The 21,997-nt window shown below is 32.9% G+C and overlaps 2 protein-coding genes across 2 annotated transcripts; both read right to left on the reverse strand.

Annotated features, from left to right (window-relative positions):
- Window positions 1-1,023: 1,023 nt before the first annotated feature.
- On the reverse strand, window positions 1,024-18,020 carry LOC120206693 (U3 small nucleolar ribonucleoprotein protein IMP3-like). Its single transcript, XM_039206271.1, has 7 exons — window positions 17,980-18,020; window positions 16,912-16,915; window positions 13,930-13,938; window positions 2,112-2,263; window positions 1,881-1,988; window positions 1,428-1,502; window positions 1,024-1,285 (listed from the first exon to the last, which is right to left on the reverse strand). The coding sequence occupies exons 4-7, from the start codon at window positions 2,243-2,245 to the stop codon at window positions 1,054-1,056; spliced, it is 549 nt and encodes a 182-aa protein (XP_039062202.1). The 5' UTR covers window positions 2,246-2,263; window positions 13,930-13,938; window positions 16,912-16,915; window positions 17,980-18,020; the 3' UTR covers window positions 1,024-1,053.
- On the reverse strand, window positions 16,335-17,790 carry LOC120206692 (ethylene-responsive transcription factor CRF1-like). Its single transcript, XM_039206270.1, has one exon. It carries the CDS (start codon window positions 17,475-17,477, stop codon window positions 16,383-16,385), a length of 1,095 nt encoding a protein of 364 aa, XP_039062201.1. The 5' UTR covers window positions 17,478-17,790; the 3' UTR covers window positions 16,335-16,382.
- Window positions 18,021-21,997: the final 3,977 nt, after the last annotated feature.

Genomic DNA, 21,997 nt, shown 5'->3' on the forward strand with positions numbered 1-21,997 from the left:
ATTGAGTCAAGATCCGATTAACATCGGTGGTAATGCTTGCAACTTTTATCCATAGTCCTACCATTGCTGCTTCTGTAAGTAATACTGATACCAGTCTCGTACAGTTAGATTCGGCTGATGTTAATCCTCCTGTGTCGTCGAAGAGAATGAAACCCTCCCTCCGGTGACGATAAAGTTCTGAGGATTTTGAATCATCAACCGAAGAAGAATCAAAACCGTAGGATTTTGAATATGATCGGTCCTTAGTTTGCAGTCTCTAACCACATAGCCAACTCTTCCTTACTCCAAATTCTTGGTCAAGAGCCTGATAAGCCCCGTACTGATCATATTCTTGACATCTGTGTGTCTCATGGTGTTCAATGGCCTCCGCTTCTTGAGGCCCTGTCTCGTCGTTCTGAAGGGCCACATCCTCTGGTTCGCATCATCGTCAAATACATTTTATTAATGTAACATTTTTTTGACAGTCTATGACTATAATGGGAGATAACTCCAATAGCACAACCACTCTCCAGACCATGGAGCTCGGACATAAAAGCAACTCGGATAAACTATAACATACAACTTACAGCTTGGAAGCTGCATCCTTGTCCAAAAACCAAACCGACTCCCTTATGGCAAAAACATCTAAACAGGCATGTACCGTGCCGGCTTTACCAGCACCACAGAGCATGACTGCAATGTTAGCAGATGAGTTGATATCCGGAAAGTGAAATGATTCTCTTTGTGGGAGGATTGAAAAAAGTAACCACGTTTCGTTCTCCTTGACCAGAGGGTGGCTGGTTTTAATGGAGGTCCTAAAAAGTGGGTGGTTTTAATATTAAAATAAGCCACATTATCAAGTTGTATCATGAAGTCGGAAATATAGTAAACAAAAAGCAAAATGCGTCGACAATATCATTCGACGATCTCAAGTCTTGGTTCACAGAAACATGGAATCCAAGTGTAATATCATTGTCACTAACACCATGGAAATGAGTCTAAATATTTGTAAAGAACGCCTAATAACGCCCGAATATATTGTACTATAGGTTAAACATAGGTGCACTTATCATTTCAGTTCATGGCATCATAATCATCAAACTTCTCATTGTATTCCAACACCTTCCTACGAATCTTCGATGTGTCTACCCATGTAATGAAGTCTTCCATGTTCCTTGTTACAAGGAATGCCGGGTCTGTAACTGTATCTGGACCGACTCGTATATGTCCCTGCTCGATATATGTGACTGCTTCTTTCAAGTGCTCCGCAAACTTTAGGTGCACCAAAACAGTTGAGAGCCTACGCCTGGAAGCAGAGAATATAAATGGGGTAAACATATGAAGGGAGCAAGGCACGTGAAGAAATTTCTGGTGTAACAGAAAACATGCTTTCACACGAGCATCATTCGACTTCACGGATTATGCACTTGCGGTAAGTATTTGCTTACCTACAAAATGATGATACAGATAACCGATCACATAGAGCCAAGCTCTTCCTGGTTGGGATTACGCCCATATTGTATCTGCCAACGATAGGAAAACAACATATGAATCAAGTCTTTTTGTTTAAGATACGCAAACTCGAGCCAACAAATCCGAAATCTCACATCCTGATATTCGACTAAGTTCATTATCTAAAACATGGAGCAAAGTTAAAACAAAAGCAAACACTACCCTAGAGTAATTACATGCTCATCTCGATGTTAACAATATGAAATATTCATTAGAACATCTGCAATATAATTTCTCGCCAAACATTAACTGCTACCACAACTCAAGAAAAGAAAAATAGATGCTGTCATGCCCTAATGGAATTGCCCACATTAACTAACCTAAAATAGAAATTGAAAAGTTATAATTTCGTTTACGACTAAATCATATTCCAATCAAGAAATACCCACAGTTTCTCCAACAGCAAATCGGTCATCTCGATTCGAAAAGGGTCTCGGGGATCCATCTGCTTCAATATATTCACCAATTTCTGCACCATCCGGCACAAACTCGAATATCTGTTTTCAATTTCAACCCCGCCTAGTTAATACATATATATATATATATATAGGTATAGACACTAAAAATAAAAAATTAGCAATGAACTCAATTGAAGAGTGAAGTATTGAGAAATTACTGACTTCTTATAATCGTCGCGACCAGTGACATGATAACGGTGCATGATGAGATTCTCTCGGTGGCCGCCTTCTCTTTTCCATTCCAAGAAATTTACTTTCTTCAACAGCTTTTTCTCGTGAAACTTTAGCTTCCTCATACTTCTTTACTAAGATCGTTAACGAGAGAAAAAAGAAAACAAGAGAAAAACAGAAGTTTGAGACTATCTGACCCCAAAAGAGCGTCTAAGACGCGGGGAGTAGGTGGGCGAGTAGAAAATCGTCTCCGGCGAGTTGAACGCAGCGCAGTACCGGACGCCCTCCCAGACAAGCTACAGCGTTAGGGATAAAAGAAGAAGAAGAAAACAGGTTGAATAAGGAATAGAATAATATAGTGCAGCAAAAACGGCAGAAGAAAAGAAGTGCGGCACATTAGGGTTTCTTAACCCTAACACACACTATTATTCAGCCTAAATCTATATAATCCAATTTTAATATTTATTTATTTATAGCAAGCCCATTAGGGTTTCTTCATTACTTGCTTGCTTTTAATCAAAATATTTTTATAATAAAAAACATTATTTTTATAATATATTTATGCTTTTCTTAATTAATTAATTTAATAATACATATTAAATTAAATAATATTTACTTTGTAAAATTTTATTAAATATAAAATTTAATTTTTATAATGATTTATAGAGTTATTTAAGATTTTAAATCGATAATAAAATTAATTTATAACATTAAAATAAATAAAATAATAAAATTAAATATAATTTTCTAAGCTCAAGCTCGGGCGGAGATATAATGAAAGTTCTCATGCTTGGTCTATTATGCTATTATACCAATTTTCACTCTCAAGTTTTATCGAATATTCACGAACATAAATAAATGAACAAATTATTTGTTCTGTTCGTTCATTTAATTAAACGGATGCATTTTTTTCATTTTCATTCATTTAATAAATAAACGAACATTACCGAAGTCCTCACCCAAACGATTGACAACAATTCACTGAATGTTGGGTTTGTTTACGTGCCTAAAAGCTGCAGCCCGCAACTCATTTTGGTATTTCAGTTAGGAACTTGAAATGAGTTTAGATTGAACTAAATTGCGATCCTCATTATAATTTTAAGATCATTTTGAGCCATACATTTTGGGTGTAACTCCCCATTTAGAATAATCATTTTTATATAAAATAAATAGTAAAATTATATATTAATTTTGATTGACTATAATATGATAAAAATGAATAAATATATAAAATGATTAATGTTAATAGAGCTGATGTGGGGCGTATTTTAGGTGTCTCTAGCTCTGTGAATCCGGAGAAATACTTGGGTTTGCCTGCGATCGTCAGTCGTAACAAGAAAGTGGCTTTTATTTATCTTAGAGAAAAACTCACTTCCAGAATCAATTCGTGGAGTGTTCGGATTCTGTCTCAAGGACGTAGGAAGTTTTCATTAAGTCGGTTTTTGCAGGCGATTCCTTTATTTGCTATGTGTTGTTTTCTACTCCCAAAAAGCCTGTGTTCAGAACTAGAAGGCGTGATTGCACGATTATGGTGGCAGAAATCTCCGAAGAAGAAAGGCATTCACTGGTGTTCGTGGAAGTCTCTTTGCAATTAAAGAGGACGGTGGTTTAGGCTTCCGAGACCTTGGAAAATTTAATATCGTCTTACTAGCGAAGCAGGGGTAGAAGCTTTCAAATGATACTGGATCTTTGATGAATCGATAAGTTCGGGCTAAATACTACTCGAATACTGATTTCTGACATGCTCAATTGGGTTCGCTCCTGTCGTACATTTGGCATAGCATCTGGAGTGCTAATAAGGTTCTGAGATGGGTATTCGTTGGCGAGTCAGTTCGGGCGCAACTATATCCATCTGGAACGATTTTTGGTTACCGACGTTTCCATTATCACAGGTTGAAAGCCCACGAGTTGATCATTTAAGATGGGTTTGCTAACTTAATTTATCATAATACAAATTCTTGGAACACAAATATAATCCAAGATGACTTTTCTTTGGTGGAAGCTGGCATTATTCGATCTATTCCTCTCCCCTCTTCGGTTATGGCGGACTGTAAAGTATGGGAAGGTGAGAAAACGTGAGTGTATTCGGTGAGAAGTGGCTACCGTATTTTGTTGGACGACAATTCAGAACCTGATCAAGACTAAGGTTTGTTTCGAAAACTTTGGGAGAGTTCCTGTCAACGAAAAATCAAGTTGCAAGGTTGGAAATTTATCCACAATTTGGTTCCCACCAGATAGAATATGCATTATAGGTGAATTACAAACACTCGTGTTCTTTTAAATGCCCGAACCAGGAGGATTCGTTGGAGCATGTTTTGTGGCATTGCGATCATATTCGAGAGGTATGGAGGTTTTTTAATTTCAGCGTTCCTAATTTGGGTTCTATTAGTACTGTCAAGGAATGGTTGAGTTGGGTGTTTTCTAATTATCCAAAAAACAAGCATGGGTTATGCCTTACTATTATGTGGACAATTTGGTACTCACGAAATCAACATTACCATACGCGGAAAAAGACAAGTAGTGCAGAGCTTACCTCGTTTATCCTTAATTACTGCCAAGAGTATGAGATTGTTCAGAACCGAGCCAACGCTCAACAGATCCGGTGGCAACCCCCTCGGACGTCTTGGGTTAAGGCTAACTTTGATGCTAGTTTTCATTATGAAACGAAGAGTGGTGGTTAGGGGTTTTAGTTCGAGATGCAGAAGGGTATATTCTTGGTGCTTTTAAAATAAAACTTGTTAGGATTACCTCTGTTTTTGCGGCCGAAGTCACAGTTGTCGTGCATGCCATCCAGCTAGTTCTTGATCTTGGCTTCTCGCATGCCTGCTTTTAAGGTGATTCTACGGCAATAATCATGAGGTTAGATTCTCAAGGACTAGATTATTCAGAAATTGGGACTTTCATTGAAGATGAAAGAAAACTAACCCGATTGTTGCGTGCAAGCTCTTTCCATCATATCTCAAGATCGACAAATGGTGATGCCCACATCCTGGCGACACTCTTTCCTTTTCTGAAGGAAGATGAGTATTGGGTTGAAGATGCTCCGGTTCCAGTCTCTCTCAAAGCTGCTGAAGACCGGTGTACAAGTCACCCATTGTAGTTCAGGTCCCCTTTGGTTCTTTGGGGCTCGAGATTCAGGCTCTATGCTCGGTTTTTTGGTTCCTTGAATGGGCGTTAGTTTTACTGAAGTATTCTCAATGAGTAGATGTCGATTTTTTTCTGGGTTTTTTTTTGGCTTTTGATTTTTTTTGTTTGGCTTTTCTTTTATCTTTTGAGTTGGCTTCAACAATTGGCTTTCCTTTTCATTTTCGTTGTTTGTGGACGTTTGTTTTTATTTTTTGCTTTTAATAATACTCCTACAGATATTCATTTAAAAAAAATAGTAATATATCAAATAATTTATTATACAAATTCAATATTTATTAAAACCTTATTACTTAAAGGGTAAACTACGTCAATGGTTGCTCATTTTGGGACGGTGTTCGTTTTCACCATTGATGTTTAAAAAGTCACAAACTGATCACCAACGTTATCGTTTGTTACAAAACGGTCACTCGACGTTAGCACTCATTAATAGGTGTAACGAAAACCACAACTGGGACCAAAATTAGGAAAAATTTAGGGACCAAAGTGTAATTTTAAAAAGTTATGTAATCCGACCCCGTATATGAATAGTTTACCCCGAGAATGATATTTCCATGGGAATATTATTTTTCGTATGAATTTTGTATTAAAAGCTATAACGCGATAAAGTTCGGGAAAAGATCCGGATAATCAGATCAAATCAAATTTGAAGGATGATAAATTAATCTTAGATATATTATTTCCACATTTTAAAATGATGGAAAATAATATGGAGCATTAGATTTGAGAATTTATTTCCATGTTCAATTTGGACCGCTAGATGAAAATTGCAAGATTGAAATTTTTGGAAAATTACATGGGAAAAGTTGTAAAGTCAAAATATTTTGTCCATATTTGACTTTGGAAGATGATAAGATTTATTTGGCTTGGTATTAAGGTAAATATCAAGTTTCATTTAGAAAAAAGTGGACATTTCTCATTAAATGAATAAAATATTCATTTAAGCTTAAATAAAGACTAAATTAACATGAAATTAACCAAAATTTCATGAAACCAAGCCATTTTCAGCCAACATTTCATGCTCCTTTATACCAAGGTAAGAGAAATTTTATTTTTCATTTTTGAGCAATTTTCTTTGGATTTTGGATCATACCGTGAAATATAAAATTGTTCTATTCGAAAAACACTATTATTTGGAACCATTATTGCTTGCTAATTTGGTTTGTGTTCAAAGATCCCAAATTTTAGGTTTTATGTTCATATTAGGGTTTATGGAATTGATGAAGGTTTTTGATGTTTTTGAGGTTGTAGAAACAATTTCAAGAATGATTTATGATTAAAATCAATTATACATACCTATATAAGATATGGGTAATTTCGACCTAACCCTAATATTGGAGGAATATTATTTTATGATGAAATTTGATTAGGGATTTGATGGTAGAGTTTTTATAAGGTTGAATCGAGGTTGATTTCATGCTTGAATCGAATCGAAATCGAATAAAATCATGAAAACATAGTATTGAGTATATAAACCATTCGGCCTTGGCCTTAAAGGATGAGGAAAAATTTTCAAAAATTATGTAAGGGTTGGAAATGATTTAGGAAGTATTCTACAAGCCTTAGAAAAATTTGGGGACCTGTAAGACCCCCAACCCGTACCCGACCCGGATACGAATCCGATGTGTCGCATAGGTGAATTACACTTTCCTATATGCCAACATCTTTTATACAACAAAATACATATTGTGAATTCACTTCTGATCTGATCTTCGAGTGGAGATATATTGCCATGTAGATCCTAAGTCTGATCCTCTTGCTTCTCAATACGTACGTGTAAAACGCTTACACGCTAAGTCATAGACTTAGTGAGGCACAAAACTATAATAATGCATTTCTTATAAATATGAACATGCAATGCAATTATTCCAATAAAATCATCATTTTCATGTCATGATTCCATAACATTACATATGATTCATGGTAACCAATAATAACATGATAACATATAATAAGATACACACACTTTTTATATTTTTTATAGGCCCATGTATATATTGAGAACTTAAGGTATGTGAGTACATTGAGGTTGTTCACATATGATGTCACCACAGCTCGTATAATTCCCACTGAGTGGCATGTGAAATTTGTCCCGAAAGACCTATGAATATGTCCCGAAGAACCTATGAATATGTCCTGAAGAACCTATGAATATGTCCTGAAGACTTATGAAACCCTCGACTCTTGGCATGCCAACTATACCTATAGCTCTCATATCACATAACATGGGCATTAGTGTTATACTTCATATAAGCATGTACTTATGTCATTTCCCTTGTAATCACATATGTCTTTTTCTTCTATCACATATCACATGTACATATAATCATCAATCTCATATCATATAACATATATTGTTTGAATATGTTCACATGAATCATATATCATTTATCAAATCATACAAACATATATATATATATATATATATATATATATATATTATACATGTGTTTATAATGATTATCATGTATGCACGTTCATAACTATTGAACTATGAATACTAACATAGGAAATAAACTTATCACAAGTCTTAATTCCATTAAACTATATCTATAGTATGCACTCACCTTAGCCTCACTTGATCCCAATTACTTCTAGGACTTGATTTCTCTCTCTTGATCGATTCTAACTTTTCGGTCCTTCCGGAACTTGCTTGTGCTCGATATCTACACAATCATACATTCCAAGTATTATAATTCAATCATTAATTTCTTAGGCTAAAAGAAAGATTCAATTCTATTTTTCCTCTTGAAGTAGTATCGGTACCCTCTATAGGGTATCGATACTTCCTTAGTTGTGGTATCGATACCTATTTTGCATTCTGTAATCCTCAATTCAAAAATGGTATCGATATTGTCTTCATGGTATCGGTACCTATGGTATCGATACTGTAACACCCCAAACCCGTACCCGACCCGGATACGAGTCCGAGGTGTCACATTGACTTTTCAAACTTTGACTCTTGACAAAATTCAAAGAAAATTTAAAACTTTTCTTAGAGTAAAAGCAGTTTAGTTACGTAATTTGACCACAATAACCAAAATCGATCAGAGCATATTTAACTCAATCAATTAGTACATGCCAACTATATTCAAAATAACAAAAATCATTTAACTCATCTATTTTCTGATCTGAAATCTTGTAAGGGAAATGCTGACCTGTATTACTCTTATTCTCTTCTCTTCTTGCTTCTGTACCCTACGTGTGAAACAATCACACGCTAAGTCGAAGACTTAGTGAGGCATAAAAACTTATAATGCACTTTATAACATATATCAATACATGCATGTTCTGTTCTATCATGTTATACCAAATTACATGATTTTCTCGTATCATATAAAATCATATCAGATTAATTACAGTAAATACATACATACACATAACTCGTCATTAACAGTTTATCATGTAATCACATACTTTTATGCTTAACCTTTTCAATCAAACACTATACATACACAACATCATATCATTTCTATAACATTTATCATATCACTAACATATATTTGTTTATATCTCTTGATTAGCCCATGTACATATGTGAGAACTATAGATATGTGAGTTTATGAAGGTTGTGCACTAATGCTGTCACCACAGCTCATATAAATTCACCGAAGTGCCACATAGAATTGCACCGTAGTGCCGCGTAGAATTGCACCGTAGTGCCATATAATAATGTCCATAAGGACCACATATCATTCCTTAAGAATCATATACATATACTAGGGATCAAGTATGTGTCTCACCAGACTTCATACATGTTCCAAAGAATACATATATGTCCCGAAGAACCACATATCATTCCTTAAGAATCATATACATATACTAGGGATCAAGTATGTGTCTCACCAGACTTCACACATGTTCCAAATAATACATATATGTCCCGAAGGACCACATATCATTCCTTAAAAATCATATACATATACTAGGGATCAAGTATGTGTCTCACCAGACTTCACACATGTTCCAAAGAATACATATATGACCCGAAGGACCACATAGACCCTCGACTCTTGGCATGCCAACTATACCCCTAGCTCTCATGACACATAACATGGGCATTGTCATTTATATCATTTCATATTCACACATGCATATTAATTATCTTTTATCACATGTCTGATCTCTTATAATCATGTAATCGCATAGCTCATGTCATTTCTTGTAAAATCACATATATCATGTAATACATATAACTTATACACTTTCTCATACGTTCACATGGTTCACATCACATGAATCATATCTTTTCATATAATTTATGCTTTATTCTCTTATATTCCCATACATGTAATACATATCAAGCATGGTTACACAACTCCTTTCGATATAACTTGCATGTACCTATATTCTTTTTCATATACTCACATAGTCATATAGTATAATATTTCATATAACCTCATGAAACAACTCACATGGATACATACTCAAATACTTATAGTTACATATCACTTAAATTATTCATATTTACCTAATCCATGGTCATATAGCTTTTATCACCAAGTCACTTATCTAATCTCTTATTCTCATATGTTCATATTTATCATATAACACATAAGTTTTATTGCATATTTATATCTCATTCCTACATCACTAATTCATAATATAATTTACATCATATCATCTACCTTATTCTGTATTTCTTAGTATACACTTACATTACCTAACCTACATTATACTTATAAACCTGAATATATTACTTCTATTATTTCTTTTATGTACAATTTAATCTATTTACTTAGTTCAATTCCGTACAACTCCTATAATCATTTCATATCACTCCATAGCTTCTATTATACAACTAATGTATCATAATTTTATTTAAGCATATGAATATTTCTCCTCTATCTTATCTTATATGCTCATAGTATCACTGAAGTTCAAGTCTCCTAGTTAATATATTATTTATGTAACCTTTGCTTACTTAGTTCATATCATTTCTCATAAACTCACTTTTACCATATTCTCATATTATTACTTAAATTATCTCATAACATGTATTCACGTAGTAATATTTCATTTATATATATATATATATCAAAGATCTTATCACATAACTTATCTTTTATATTCATATAATTTATTATCATATCATATGGTTTATATCATCATAACATATCACACATTCACATCAACCATATAATACATATATACAATACATGTCAACACGTATAAATCATACACATATACTTCTATTTATGAATTCATGCATTTTACTATGGAAAATAGACTTGTCGCAAGTCTTATTTCCATTTAACATCATATAATACTAATATGCACTCACCTAGCCTCACTAGTCAATTCCAATCTCTTATCTTTCCCTTGATCGATCTTACTAGCCAAATGTTCCGGAATTGCTTTACGCGCAGAATCTACATAAATGTACATTTTGAGGCAATCATTAGATACCTACACCTTGTAATTGGATACTAGCAACTTAAACGAACTTATTAAACCAATATTCACATTTTTCCTTTAGGGGGAATCGGTTCCCTACTAAGGGGGTATCGATTCCCTCATGACATTCTGGAAATTTTTGTTCGTTTGAAGGGTTATCGGTTCCCCTTGAATGGGTACTGATTCCCCTTGCCCAGAAATCATATTTTTAGCTCGAAAATCACTTCATTTTCAGCTCAACACTTCATACTTCACTCCCTTTAATATTCCTAATTTTCATACACATACTTAAACTCATTTCTACTCCATAATCACTTCTTTAAACTCAAAATTCTATCATTTACATGGCATTCAAGAATCACACTAAATTTCCAACATGTTCTAAAACTCATTCTATCACTTCATATCTCTTAATTTGATTGATGACAAGTCAAATTCATCCATAAAACTTCAACAACCATACCATATCAAAATTTCATCTTAAAACTCATATTACAAATTCATTCTTAATTCCTTTATCTTATTGTTTAAATCCCATATAAGCTTTCCTTAAGCTTATTTAATACTCAAAAAATCAAAACTAAGCTTAAAACTCAAGAATTAACCAACTGAAATTAAACTTACCTTTGCCATGGAGCTTACGGGAAGAGAGGAGGAAGGAGATGACCCAGCTCCAGAACTTTCTTTTCTTCTCACCCTTTCCACGTTTTTATCACCTTAAAAGAAAGATAAAAATCTTTCTGGTCAAATGACCATTTTACCCTTAATTTCCTTTAATAATTACTAAATAACCTTCAACATATATTACCAATAATCATTAAATTATTTCATTCTTCTACTTTAGTCACCAAATTCTGAAACTTTTCAATTTAGTCACTAACCCGGTATTGCGGATGTTACAGATACTACCTTCCCTGGTATCGATACCTTTTGAATATCTTTACCAAATTCAGACCTATGGTATCGATACTGTTCGACCAGTATCAATACCCCTATACCAAATATCCCTCTTTTGCTCTTGAAGTATCGGTATCGGATGAAGCAGTACCGATACTCAAGCCCAAATTTTCACATTTTGACCCCGAAAATTTACTTATTTCAACTCAAATCCTTTATGTTTTAACCCCTTTAATACTCTTAACTCAAGTATACATACTCAAACCAATTTCTATGCATTTAACACCTCTTTATCTTATAAATCTCCTCCTATATCTTGAATTTAAGAATCCTACCTAATTTCCAACATGTTCTATTTCCAATTCTAACACTTCATACTTCTTAATTCAACTGATGACAAGTCAAATTTTGTTTCAAATTCTACCTACCAACTCTTTTCCAAGATTTCATTTAGAAACCCCTTATCTTTAATCCTTAATATCTCTTTCATCTTATAGTTTTAAGATAACTTAAGCTTTCCTTAAGCTTAAGTATCATCTAATGATCAAAACTCAAATTTAATTTCAACTAATAATCAACTCATAATGAAACTCACATTTGATATGTATCCCACAACTGAAGAAGAAGAAGAGTGAAGAAGAGTTCTCTAAAAACTTTCTTTTTCCTTTAATCATTCATTCCATGTGTATATATCTCCTCCATATTCTATTTTTAATTTATTTCTAGGTCAAATAACCATTTTGCCCTTTCATTCATCATTCTTTATTATTTAGTCCTACACAGAATTTTCCATATAAGTCCTTAAATTATTCAATTTATATACTTTATTCACTAAATTCTGAAGTTTTATAATTTAGTCACTAACCATGTATTGAGGATGTTACATGACCATTATGTAATTTTTAAAAAGTTAGGGGACCAAATCAGTAGTTTTAGAAATGGATTATTGTGTAATTGTTCAATAGTTGATGTAATATGCTGGAAATTAATGTTTTGGTGTTGAAATTGAAGTTAGGAAGTGAAATTGAATTATTTTGGAAAGCTTGTAAAAGTTGAGGTTTAAATCACAAGTATGGAAAAGTTGGGAGCTTAAGTGAAAATATTTTGTGAAATTTGAATAAAAAAGAATTTGAATGATCAATTAGAAGGGTTAAGCTCAACACTTATGTTGTGACATGGAATTTCTATCGAATGAGCATCGGAAGATTTATTAGGAAATTATTTTCTAATGTGTGCCTATGTTAGTAAGATTCTAACTTGTGGTTATATTGTATATGTTTTGTAATGATGCTCATTTAGATTGTGTGATTGAAATCAATATCAAGCAATACTAAAGCTAAGGAAAAGCTTAAGGATTGAATGTGGAATCCTAAGGGAAGTTTGCAAGCTAAGGATACCAGGTGAGTGCAAATTTAATTTGTACTTATGGTATCGAATAAACATTGGCTTGCGATGAGCCAATGACAGAGTTACTATGGTAAGAAGTGACTCCTAATTGTTATGCAAATTTTGGTATATTCATACATGTGTATTGGGTGAGCTAATAGAATTAGTGACAAGCTGAAAATGCAAATTGGTGAAATCTGCTTAGAAATTTAGTTATGGACAATAACTTCAGAAAATCACCATAAATTCTAAAAAAATTATTAGAGGATGATTCTTATACCTTTGTATTCGTATACCAGTATAGTTTTGTTTATATCAAACAGAAACTAATTTCAAGGTATATACAAAAAGATATGAATTTTTAATCGATGATAGGTCAGAAAGCGGGGCAGCAGATTCTGCTCAAAATAGATTCTGTCAGTCAACTTTGAAAATTCACCATAAATTGTACAAATTGAACTAGAAGGAGTTTCTTATATTGATAGATTTTTATTTGAGTCTAGTTTCCATTGGTAAAAACGGAATAATTTTTAAAGGTGTATATTAATACATAATAATATTTCTTTAAAGGTAGTGCAAACTACCAAGATATGAAATTATGACAAATTTTGGGATTTAACCAAATTAGAAGCAAAGGATCAAGTTAAAGCTTAGTGAGGCTTATATTTTGACTTGCATATAAAGTCTCAAAGTGAGTTAAATGCATGCATAATATTATACATTGATGTTTATACATCATTAGGTAGGACTTGCGATAAGTCTACCTTGTTTATATTGGCATGATATTTATGTCATATATCATATATTTGAATATTCTAAATATGTCAAAGGTTGAATATAAAATGCATTGATCAATGGTTATTATATATATGATTTTTATCATGAATATATATGATATTTATTACTAATGTTAAAATTATATTAATATACATTGTCATTGATGGAAAATAAAAAAAAATAGATTATATGCCCAAGTAAGTCATTGAGGGAGAGGGTATAGTTGGCATGCCATAGAGTGTAGCAGCTACAGGTTTATATTAGTACTAGTGTGTAAGGACACTAAGTGCAGGTGGTGGGCACAACCTTATGTGTTATATCTGGATTAACACTAGAGTGTAAACATAGTGTAGGTGGTGGGCGTAACCTTATGTGTGATATCCGGATTAGCACTAAAGTGTAAGCTTAGTGCAAGTTTAGCACTACGGTCAATATATTTGACTCGAATACCCAAGGTCCTCAGGGTTTAAATTGGGCTATGATTTATTGGTTAATAAATGATAAACATGTAAATAAGCTTACGGCCTTATGAAATAAATGACAAGCATATTGGTAAGAAATTTTATATCCGATTTTATCATATTAATTTATGGTAACATTGTTGGAATGTAGGTAAAGTGATCACATTGCATTGAATATTATTACTCATTTATATTTATATGTTGCATTGCTTTGAATATTTATATAATTACATCACTAAGTGTATACTTAGTGTGTGATGATTTTCACGCATAGAAAAAATGAGTAAGGAGCTGAGCTTAACATCAATCACTAAAGAAATATTTACAGGTAACAATGATGATATCTTACTGTGTTTTAAAAGTTCTAGTTGACATGTATACTAGAATGAAAAGTCTGCAATTTCTTAATATAGTTAGTATTAATTATAATTAATATTATGATATTAAACTATGCTTAAAAAATCAAAATTAATTTGGGTTTTAAATCAAGCGTGTTAGGCAGTCTTATTTATTTTATGGAACAGAACATAATTGTCTATCATTACTTGAAACTGATTTTGAATTTATAACAAAAAATATTATATTATGATTTTTCTTTGAACATTTATTATAAAATAATTGTTCAAGTCATGAAATTGGTAATAATTGAATAAAATAAAATTTTACTCGGTCAAATTAAAAGTGTTTTAAATTTTTGATGTGACATCTGTAATTCGTATTGATTGTCGAATACATATTATGGGTGTTACCATGATGGTAGACTAACCACGACGCAAGAGAGTTATCTTGCTTCTTGAATTGTCGGTAGGAAGGATTGACCACCAGTTCACCATTTTCATCAAGAATTGTCTGCGAAGGAACTGCCACAGAACCATCCAAGAAGTGTTCCAACTCATAGCCCCGAATCATGAACAAGACTTGTTGCTTCCACAAAAGAAAATTAGTATCATCTAAACGAACACTCACATATTTGTTAGCAAGGAAAGATTCAATCTGTCGATTAACCAAGGAACCATTCCTAGATTCGACATCTGCCATGACCGAAGAAAACAACAAGCAAGATTCACCACAGAGCGAAGCGATGGAGGACACACACCAGAACAGCTTCAGGCACTTGAATCGCCGGCGAATGATACCATATTGAACAAGATCAAAAAAGAAATACACTGGAAATTATTAGATTTATTTATCAGATGAAAGAAATTGAACAGTTTGAATAGAGTATAATCAAATATATATATATAATTATTAATATATCCTTTAAAAACATGTATTCTTGTTTGTTAATCTTATAATTTAGACTTAATTTGGTTATAAGTCTAGTCAAATATATACATATTTTTTATTCGGATTAATTTCGATTCGGGTTACTTTCGGATTGTGTTAAATTCAATTCAGGTTGTTTTCAGTTCGGGTTGCTTTTGATTCAGGTTAATTTCAGTTCAGGTCAAATTGGATATGGATCGATATCGGGTTAGGTAAATTTTGGAATGGGTAAGATTTATCATAATGTTTTGGTTAATATCGAGTATTGAGTCTGGTAAACCGGTTCGGGTAATCGGTTTCAGATCAAGTTTACCATGTATAAATTTTACTTTTCATTTACATGTTAAAGAAAATTGATAAAATTACTCTATTAGTGTTTAACCTTCTTAAAATTCACAATTTAAACTTATAATTTCACCATGCATTAAATTTAGTCCTTACATCTACCTATATTCAAAATATAAAAGAATAAAAAGAAAAATATAACCAAATAAACAAACTACTAAAAGAGTCATTAAACGAACTTATTTACAAAGATAAATAAAAGAGTAAATAAATAAAATTATTCGTAAAAATAAACAAATCAAACACACTGATATTCATTAGTTTATTAAATGAATATAAAAATTTTATACGTAATATTATACGAAAAGTTCCAAATACACACTAGTTTAAAAATACTTCGGAGTAGTACACGAACACGTGCCTTTACATAAAAAAGACGTAGCACACAACACGTACCCAAACACGTCCGTCACCCTTACAACGATGAAGAAGTTTAATAGTCTTTACTTTTACTAATTAATATTAATTGAAAATAAATAATATCATAACAAATAAACAAAACTGAACTCCCACTTCCCAGCGATCCAAAACTGAACTCCCCACTTCCCAGCGATCCAAAACTTGCCATGGAATCGCCGGAAAAGCACTCTTAAGTTGCCACGAGAGGATCCGACCCGAACAAATCCTCGATATCTTGGAAATGATCGTCGACACGTTGCAACCCCGATAACCCACTGAATCCGAAATCGAAATCCCCACCCGAGCTCAAAAACCCGTACCCGAAATCATCTTTCAGCAAACAATCCGTATTGCCGTCGAATAATCCCGGCACCGAGCTGAATATATCACTCGGGAACAACGATGAATGATCGGAGAAATCTGAGAAACTTTCTCCCGATATGAAGCAGGACTCATCCATGACGTCGCGAGGTTGGCTCACAGATTCTCGTGGATCTCTGATGCTTTGAGAGTCGCCGTCGTGGGCGGAGAGCGACGGGAAACGGAGAACGGAGGTCGGAGAGCGAAGTTTTGCGTGTTGAGATTCTTCACCGGAGTTGTAGTCTGAGCTGGATAACGGCTTTTGGCTGTTTTCGAATTGGATCGTTTCCTCCTTGGGAGTCAAAAAGTTCGTGAGCGCGTCGGGACCACGCAATTTAATAGCCGCGTTGTCGTATACCATTGCTGCTTCCTCGGCTGTATCATAGGTACCTAACCATAACCGTACACGTCTTTGCGGGTCCCTGATCTCAGCCGCCCATTTTCCCCAAGGCCGTTGCCTTACTCCTCTGAACTTCTTACCCGCCGGTCGCTTTCGAGAGCTCTTCGACAACGACGATTTACTCCTTAAAACGGTGTCTCTTTTGACGGGGCATGATAACTCGATAGTTATCTCGTTAACGTATTTCTTCACTCTGTTTCGATAACAACTTCGTTCTTCTTCTTCGTCGGAGGAGGAATCAGTAGCGTCGGCATCCGTAACTGAAATCCGAACAACCCGACGCTTCATTCCTGGCTGATTTTGGATCCCGACATCCAACGGCGGTGAAAGCAGCGTTGTTTGATGGCGGTGTTCAGTGTATTTCAACGAAGGAACAAGAAAACAATCCATTTTCTTCTTCATTTGGGATCGAGAGTGAACTGTGAAGTAAGAAGAAAGAGGGAAAGAAGAGATTCCTTGCGAGAATAAAAGGTTGAGAAGAGGAAGAACACGTTGAAGATAAGCTCGAAAACGAAAAGAAAACATCCACCATTAACCCCCACCTTCAAAGGGTTCACCAAACAACAAGAAATTTCAAGGAAAGTGAAGCCAAACAAAGAGCGTGCTCGCTCACACAAGCAGTACGGAAAAGCACCCGAAAATAGTTGAAAGAGAGTGAAGCCCAGAAAAAGAGAAGGGGGATACCGCAAAAAATAGCTTTAGCCGACTCAAACAGTGCACAGCTTTGCTATTCTGGGTAACTTCCGAATCTAAAATCTGATAAGAGACTAAGAATCCAAACTACTTTCTGGTGATACCTTTTTTTCCCCAGAAAATATAACAAGAAGAAACCAGAAAAATTACGAGGGAATAAAGCAGAGGGAATGAAATAGTAAGAGGAGTTTTTGGAGTGTAAATGGAAAGCTTTAGCTTTATAGGATCCCAAAACAGGGTTCAACTTAATCCCCCAACATCTTTATTTATTAATTTATTTATTTTCTTCAGGCGGCCTTGACTGAACGGCGGGAGGCTGAGGTATATCGGCGACGTCGACGTTCCGGTGACAGAGAGATATCTAACGAGGCGCCGCGGTGTTTGAGAAATCGACACGTGGATGTGGTCCCGATAAAACAGGAGGAAAGAGCGATTGAACCCGGGCCAAAGAATTTATCTCGAAATCAGGGAGTTATGTCACGTTAACCGCTTAACATTGTTTCTAGTTATAACCTTTTTTTCCCCCTACAATCCAAAAAAAGAAACCCAAATACTTGTTTATTAAATACTGGTTTTATTCACCTACGATCATTTCATCTAGTGAGATAAGACATTAGATCTTTTAAATAAGGTTAAGAATTTGAACTATGATGTTTATGAATAAATCAAATTAGGTTGGGAGTATAGATGAGCATGTAACTCAAACCTAACAGGTTTCGACCAGACTCGACTCAATAGGCTAGGATTTTTTTAAAAAAAAGGGTTTGAGTCGAGTCGAGTCGAGTTTTTAGAGGTTGTATTCGGTTCTGATCGAGTTCGAGTTTATGGTGAAAAATACTCGACCCGACCATACCAAAAAAAAAATAATTTTACCTTATATATTTAGGGATAGTTACAATAATATCTCTCTATATACTCTTCCAGATTAAATCCATATTTTTATTGAATAAAAATAATATTTTTTAAAAAAAATATTATTTCGGGTCAAATCGAGTCAATTTGGGATTTTATCTCAAAAAGTCGGGTCAGGTCGGGTGGAGGGTATAAAATTTTTGGGTCGGCTCTGGTCGATTGTATCCCTAATTGGGAGGGTCGAGTCACCTTCGCCTTTACAATACTCAATCTAAATTAGTCGATCAATAGATTTAATATTAATGATTAATATTTAAACATGAATATTATTTTTTATATAATATAATATAATATAATATAATATAATATAATATAATATATATATATAATATAATATAATATATATTTGATGTTTTTTATTGTATGTTCAAATAACGATTTCTCATGTATATTTTTAGAAATTTTAAAAATTCAGAAAAGCTCAAATTTTTTGAAAACATTAGCTAGTCCATTAATCAAATATATATGGATTACCACTCGAGCTATCAGGTTAGTATCATTAAAATTTTAACAATTTTAACAATCTTTTTGTTCAAAATATTAAATAAATTAAACTTTAAAGATAAAGGATCGAAGTGGTCTAAAAAAAACAAGGTCCAAAATGATTAAAGGCCCTTCGAAAAATAATTTTAGCTAAAAAAACTCGTTTTAACTGCAAAATCAATGTTAAATGGATAAAAAAATACGTTAAAAGCGATGATTTCAGACAAACTACAAAAGTTAAGATTTTTAGTCCTTTTCATTTTCAACCTTGTGTTTGGAAGCAAATTATAATTTTACTCTTACTGACGTATTAATTTACTTAATTATGTATTTACATTTTATTTTAATAATTTAATACTAACATCCTTAAAAAATAATTTATTAATTTTAATAATTAATTTTAATTATTTAAAAATAAATAAAATTCATATATAAAATATAGTTTTATTATAATTGTATTTTTTATTTTTTTATATTTGAATTGATATAATTCACATATAATAATATTTTTTTCTTGAATTTATTATAGTTTAAATTGATATGATTCAAATATAAGTGTAAAAGTCATTTAAATATGTTTTTGTTTTACAACATAATATGATTCAAATTAAATATATCTTATCGTTTCAAACTTATTTTTTAACAGAGATCCGAAACAATTAAATTTTAAATTATATTTTTGTATAACATTTTTAAAAGTTCGTTTCTACAATTTTTTAAAAGATATACCAAACTGATGTTAAATCTTTATTTGAATAAATGTAAAATTAAAATGTGTTTTCCGATAAAATTTAAAATATTAAATCTATATTCAATCATTTTAAAAGTCAGAATTTTATGTGAATATATTCTAAAAAATTAAACTCCTATTATTATTATTATTATTATTATTATTATTATTATTATAGATTTTACATTGTTTAATCGTCATGGGGTCGGAAAATTTACTATTTTACCTATTGTAATTTTACAGCTGGGATTTTTGCTGTGAAAATTTTATTATATAAAATTTAAATTATGTTTCCCCAAATAACACCGAGTTTTGAATGGCCTCAACAACCCTTTTTTTCCGGCAGTAAATATCAGTAGTTGAAACGGTGGCTTTGCCGCACTCAATTTAACCTACCCAAGTTTATACCGACTTTGGTGTTTGTTATTTATTCACGATTTTTCTATGAATTTATAAAATATTTATTATAATTAAAGTAAATATTTTTTGAATTATAAATTAAAAATATCGAATATTGAAATTTATTCAATCTTATATCCTCTTTTGTATTATATTAATTAAATTTAATTAATAAAATAGATTTTTAATTAATATTAAAAATAAATAAATTTATTATATTCATTTAAATAAATTCAAATAATATCATTTTTAATAGTTGGACAATTACAAGATAATGTTTGTTCAAAATATTTTTTAATTATTGACAATGCACACACCCTACAAATATAGTTGTTTGAACTTAGGATCTATTGAGAGTAATACTTCTTTTAACCCAGGGACGAATCGAGGATTTTAGTTCAAGGGGACAAAATCAAAATAAATTAAAATTTAAAGGCCTAAATAGGTCATTGTCCCAATATTCTTTAATGATAAAAAAGGGGAAGGAGTGACCCCAAGCTCTGATGTACCTCCGTCCCTATCTTAATCATTAAGACCACTTAATGAATTCTAAAATACTACCGAATTTAAATTTAGAGTAAAGTATATAAATGGTCCATTGACTATAGGATGGATGTGCATGAATTCAGATGGAGGAGTCGATCCACACAGTGGTTCGAGTACGGCAGGGGGAATTCTTTACGATGCAGCAGGCTCTTGGATATGTGGCTTTAGTAAGAACATAGGACACAACTTGGTTCTTCAAATCGAACTCTGGGGTATCCAAGAAAGGGTTTGTCTCACTTTGAATCTGAGTATTAAAAGCCTGTAAATCCAAATGGACAATAAGCAAGCCATTGAACTCCTAGATGATAGAAGAGTAAGAAACAACTAGATTTCACTAGTTCGACCGATCACTGCCTTGCGAAACCGAGACTGTGAGACGAGTATGCTTTGGGTCCCTTGAACAACAAAAGAAGTCGTCTATAAACTTACCAAGATGAATCCACCGAACGTGTCCAAGAGATTATCCACGATACCACCTAACATGGTCTGCATGCGTACTTGTTAACTGGTATAAGGGGAGCCAATTTCCCAGTGCATCTGTAAACACCTTTAGGTTACCATTTTCAATTAAAAAAAGTTACAAAATGGTTATCTGACTATTCATTATGTTCCAAATTTATTTTTTTGTTAAAAATTTGATGACAATCTGAACTATATGTTGACAAACTAACTGGGATATGATAAAATATGATCTCATAATCTCAAACCACCATCATATCTCAATCAGTGTGTTTATGTCAAACTCAAATAACTGTTAATTTTTTTAATAGAAAATGAAAAGTTTGGAACATAATGAATAGTCGAGTGATCATTTGGTAACTTTTAATAGTCAAGGAACTTAATAAAACAACTCCTTATAGTCAAAAGGTCATTTTGTAACTTTTAATAATCAACAAACTTGATAAAACAATAATATCGTATAATCAGGAGATTATTTACTTTACTCCAAAATTTATTTAAATATTTAATGTCATATTTACTTACATATTGTCACGGACATAACGTCTCGGACCTATTGCTCTGTCTTGCGGCACTTGAATGGGACAACTCCCAGACAAGTCAGCCTTTCCCAACATAGATCCAAGCCTCGTCTTAACTCGTCATGAAGCCAAGTCACATTAAATAAGAATCATCCCTTAGTTCATTAGTCGATCCCACAATATCATGTCCTAACAGATAAGCCACACATTAGTCTCAAGCCATAATATAATCCCAAAGTCACAAGTACTCTTGGAAAAAACATCTCGCGAGGCATATCGAATGCTAGGTTGTAACCCCACTC

The sequence above is a fragment of the Hibiscus syriacus genome, unplaced genomic scaffold (assembly GCF_006381635.1).
Source record: "Hibiscus syriacus cultivar Baekdansim isolate YM2019G1 unplaced genomic scaffold, ASM638163v2 tig00013960_pilon, whole genome shotgun sequence".
Classification (NCBI taxonomy): domain Eukaryota; kingdom Viridiplantae; phylum Streptophyta; class Magnoliopsida; order Malvales; family Malvaceae; genus Hibiscus; species Hibiscus syriacus.

Coding starts and splice junctions, on each gene's coding strand:
- LOC120206692 (XM_039206270.1), bottom strand. CDS start 17,477: ATGTTTTCTTTTCGTTTTCGAGCTTATCTTCAACGTGTTCTTCCTCTT.
- LOC120206693 (XM_039206271.1), bottom strand. CDS start 2,245: ATGAGGAAGCTAAAGTTTCACGAGAAAAAGCTGTTGAAGAAAGTAAAT. Junction 1,503..1,880: donor GATTTGCTGTTGGAGAAACT/GTGGGTATTTCT, acceptor TATCGTTGGCAG/ATACAATATGGGCGTAATCC. Junction 1,286..1,427: donor TCTGTATCATCATTTTGTAG/GTAAGCAAATAC, acceptor CTCTGCTTCCAG/GCGTAGGCTCTCAACTGTTT.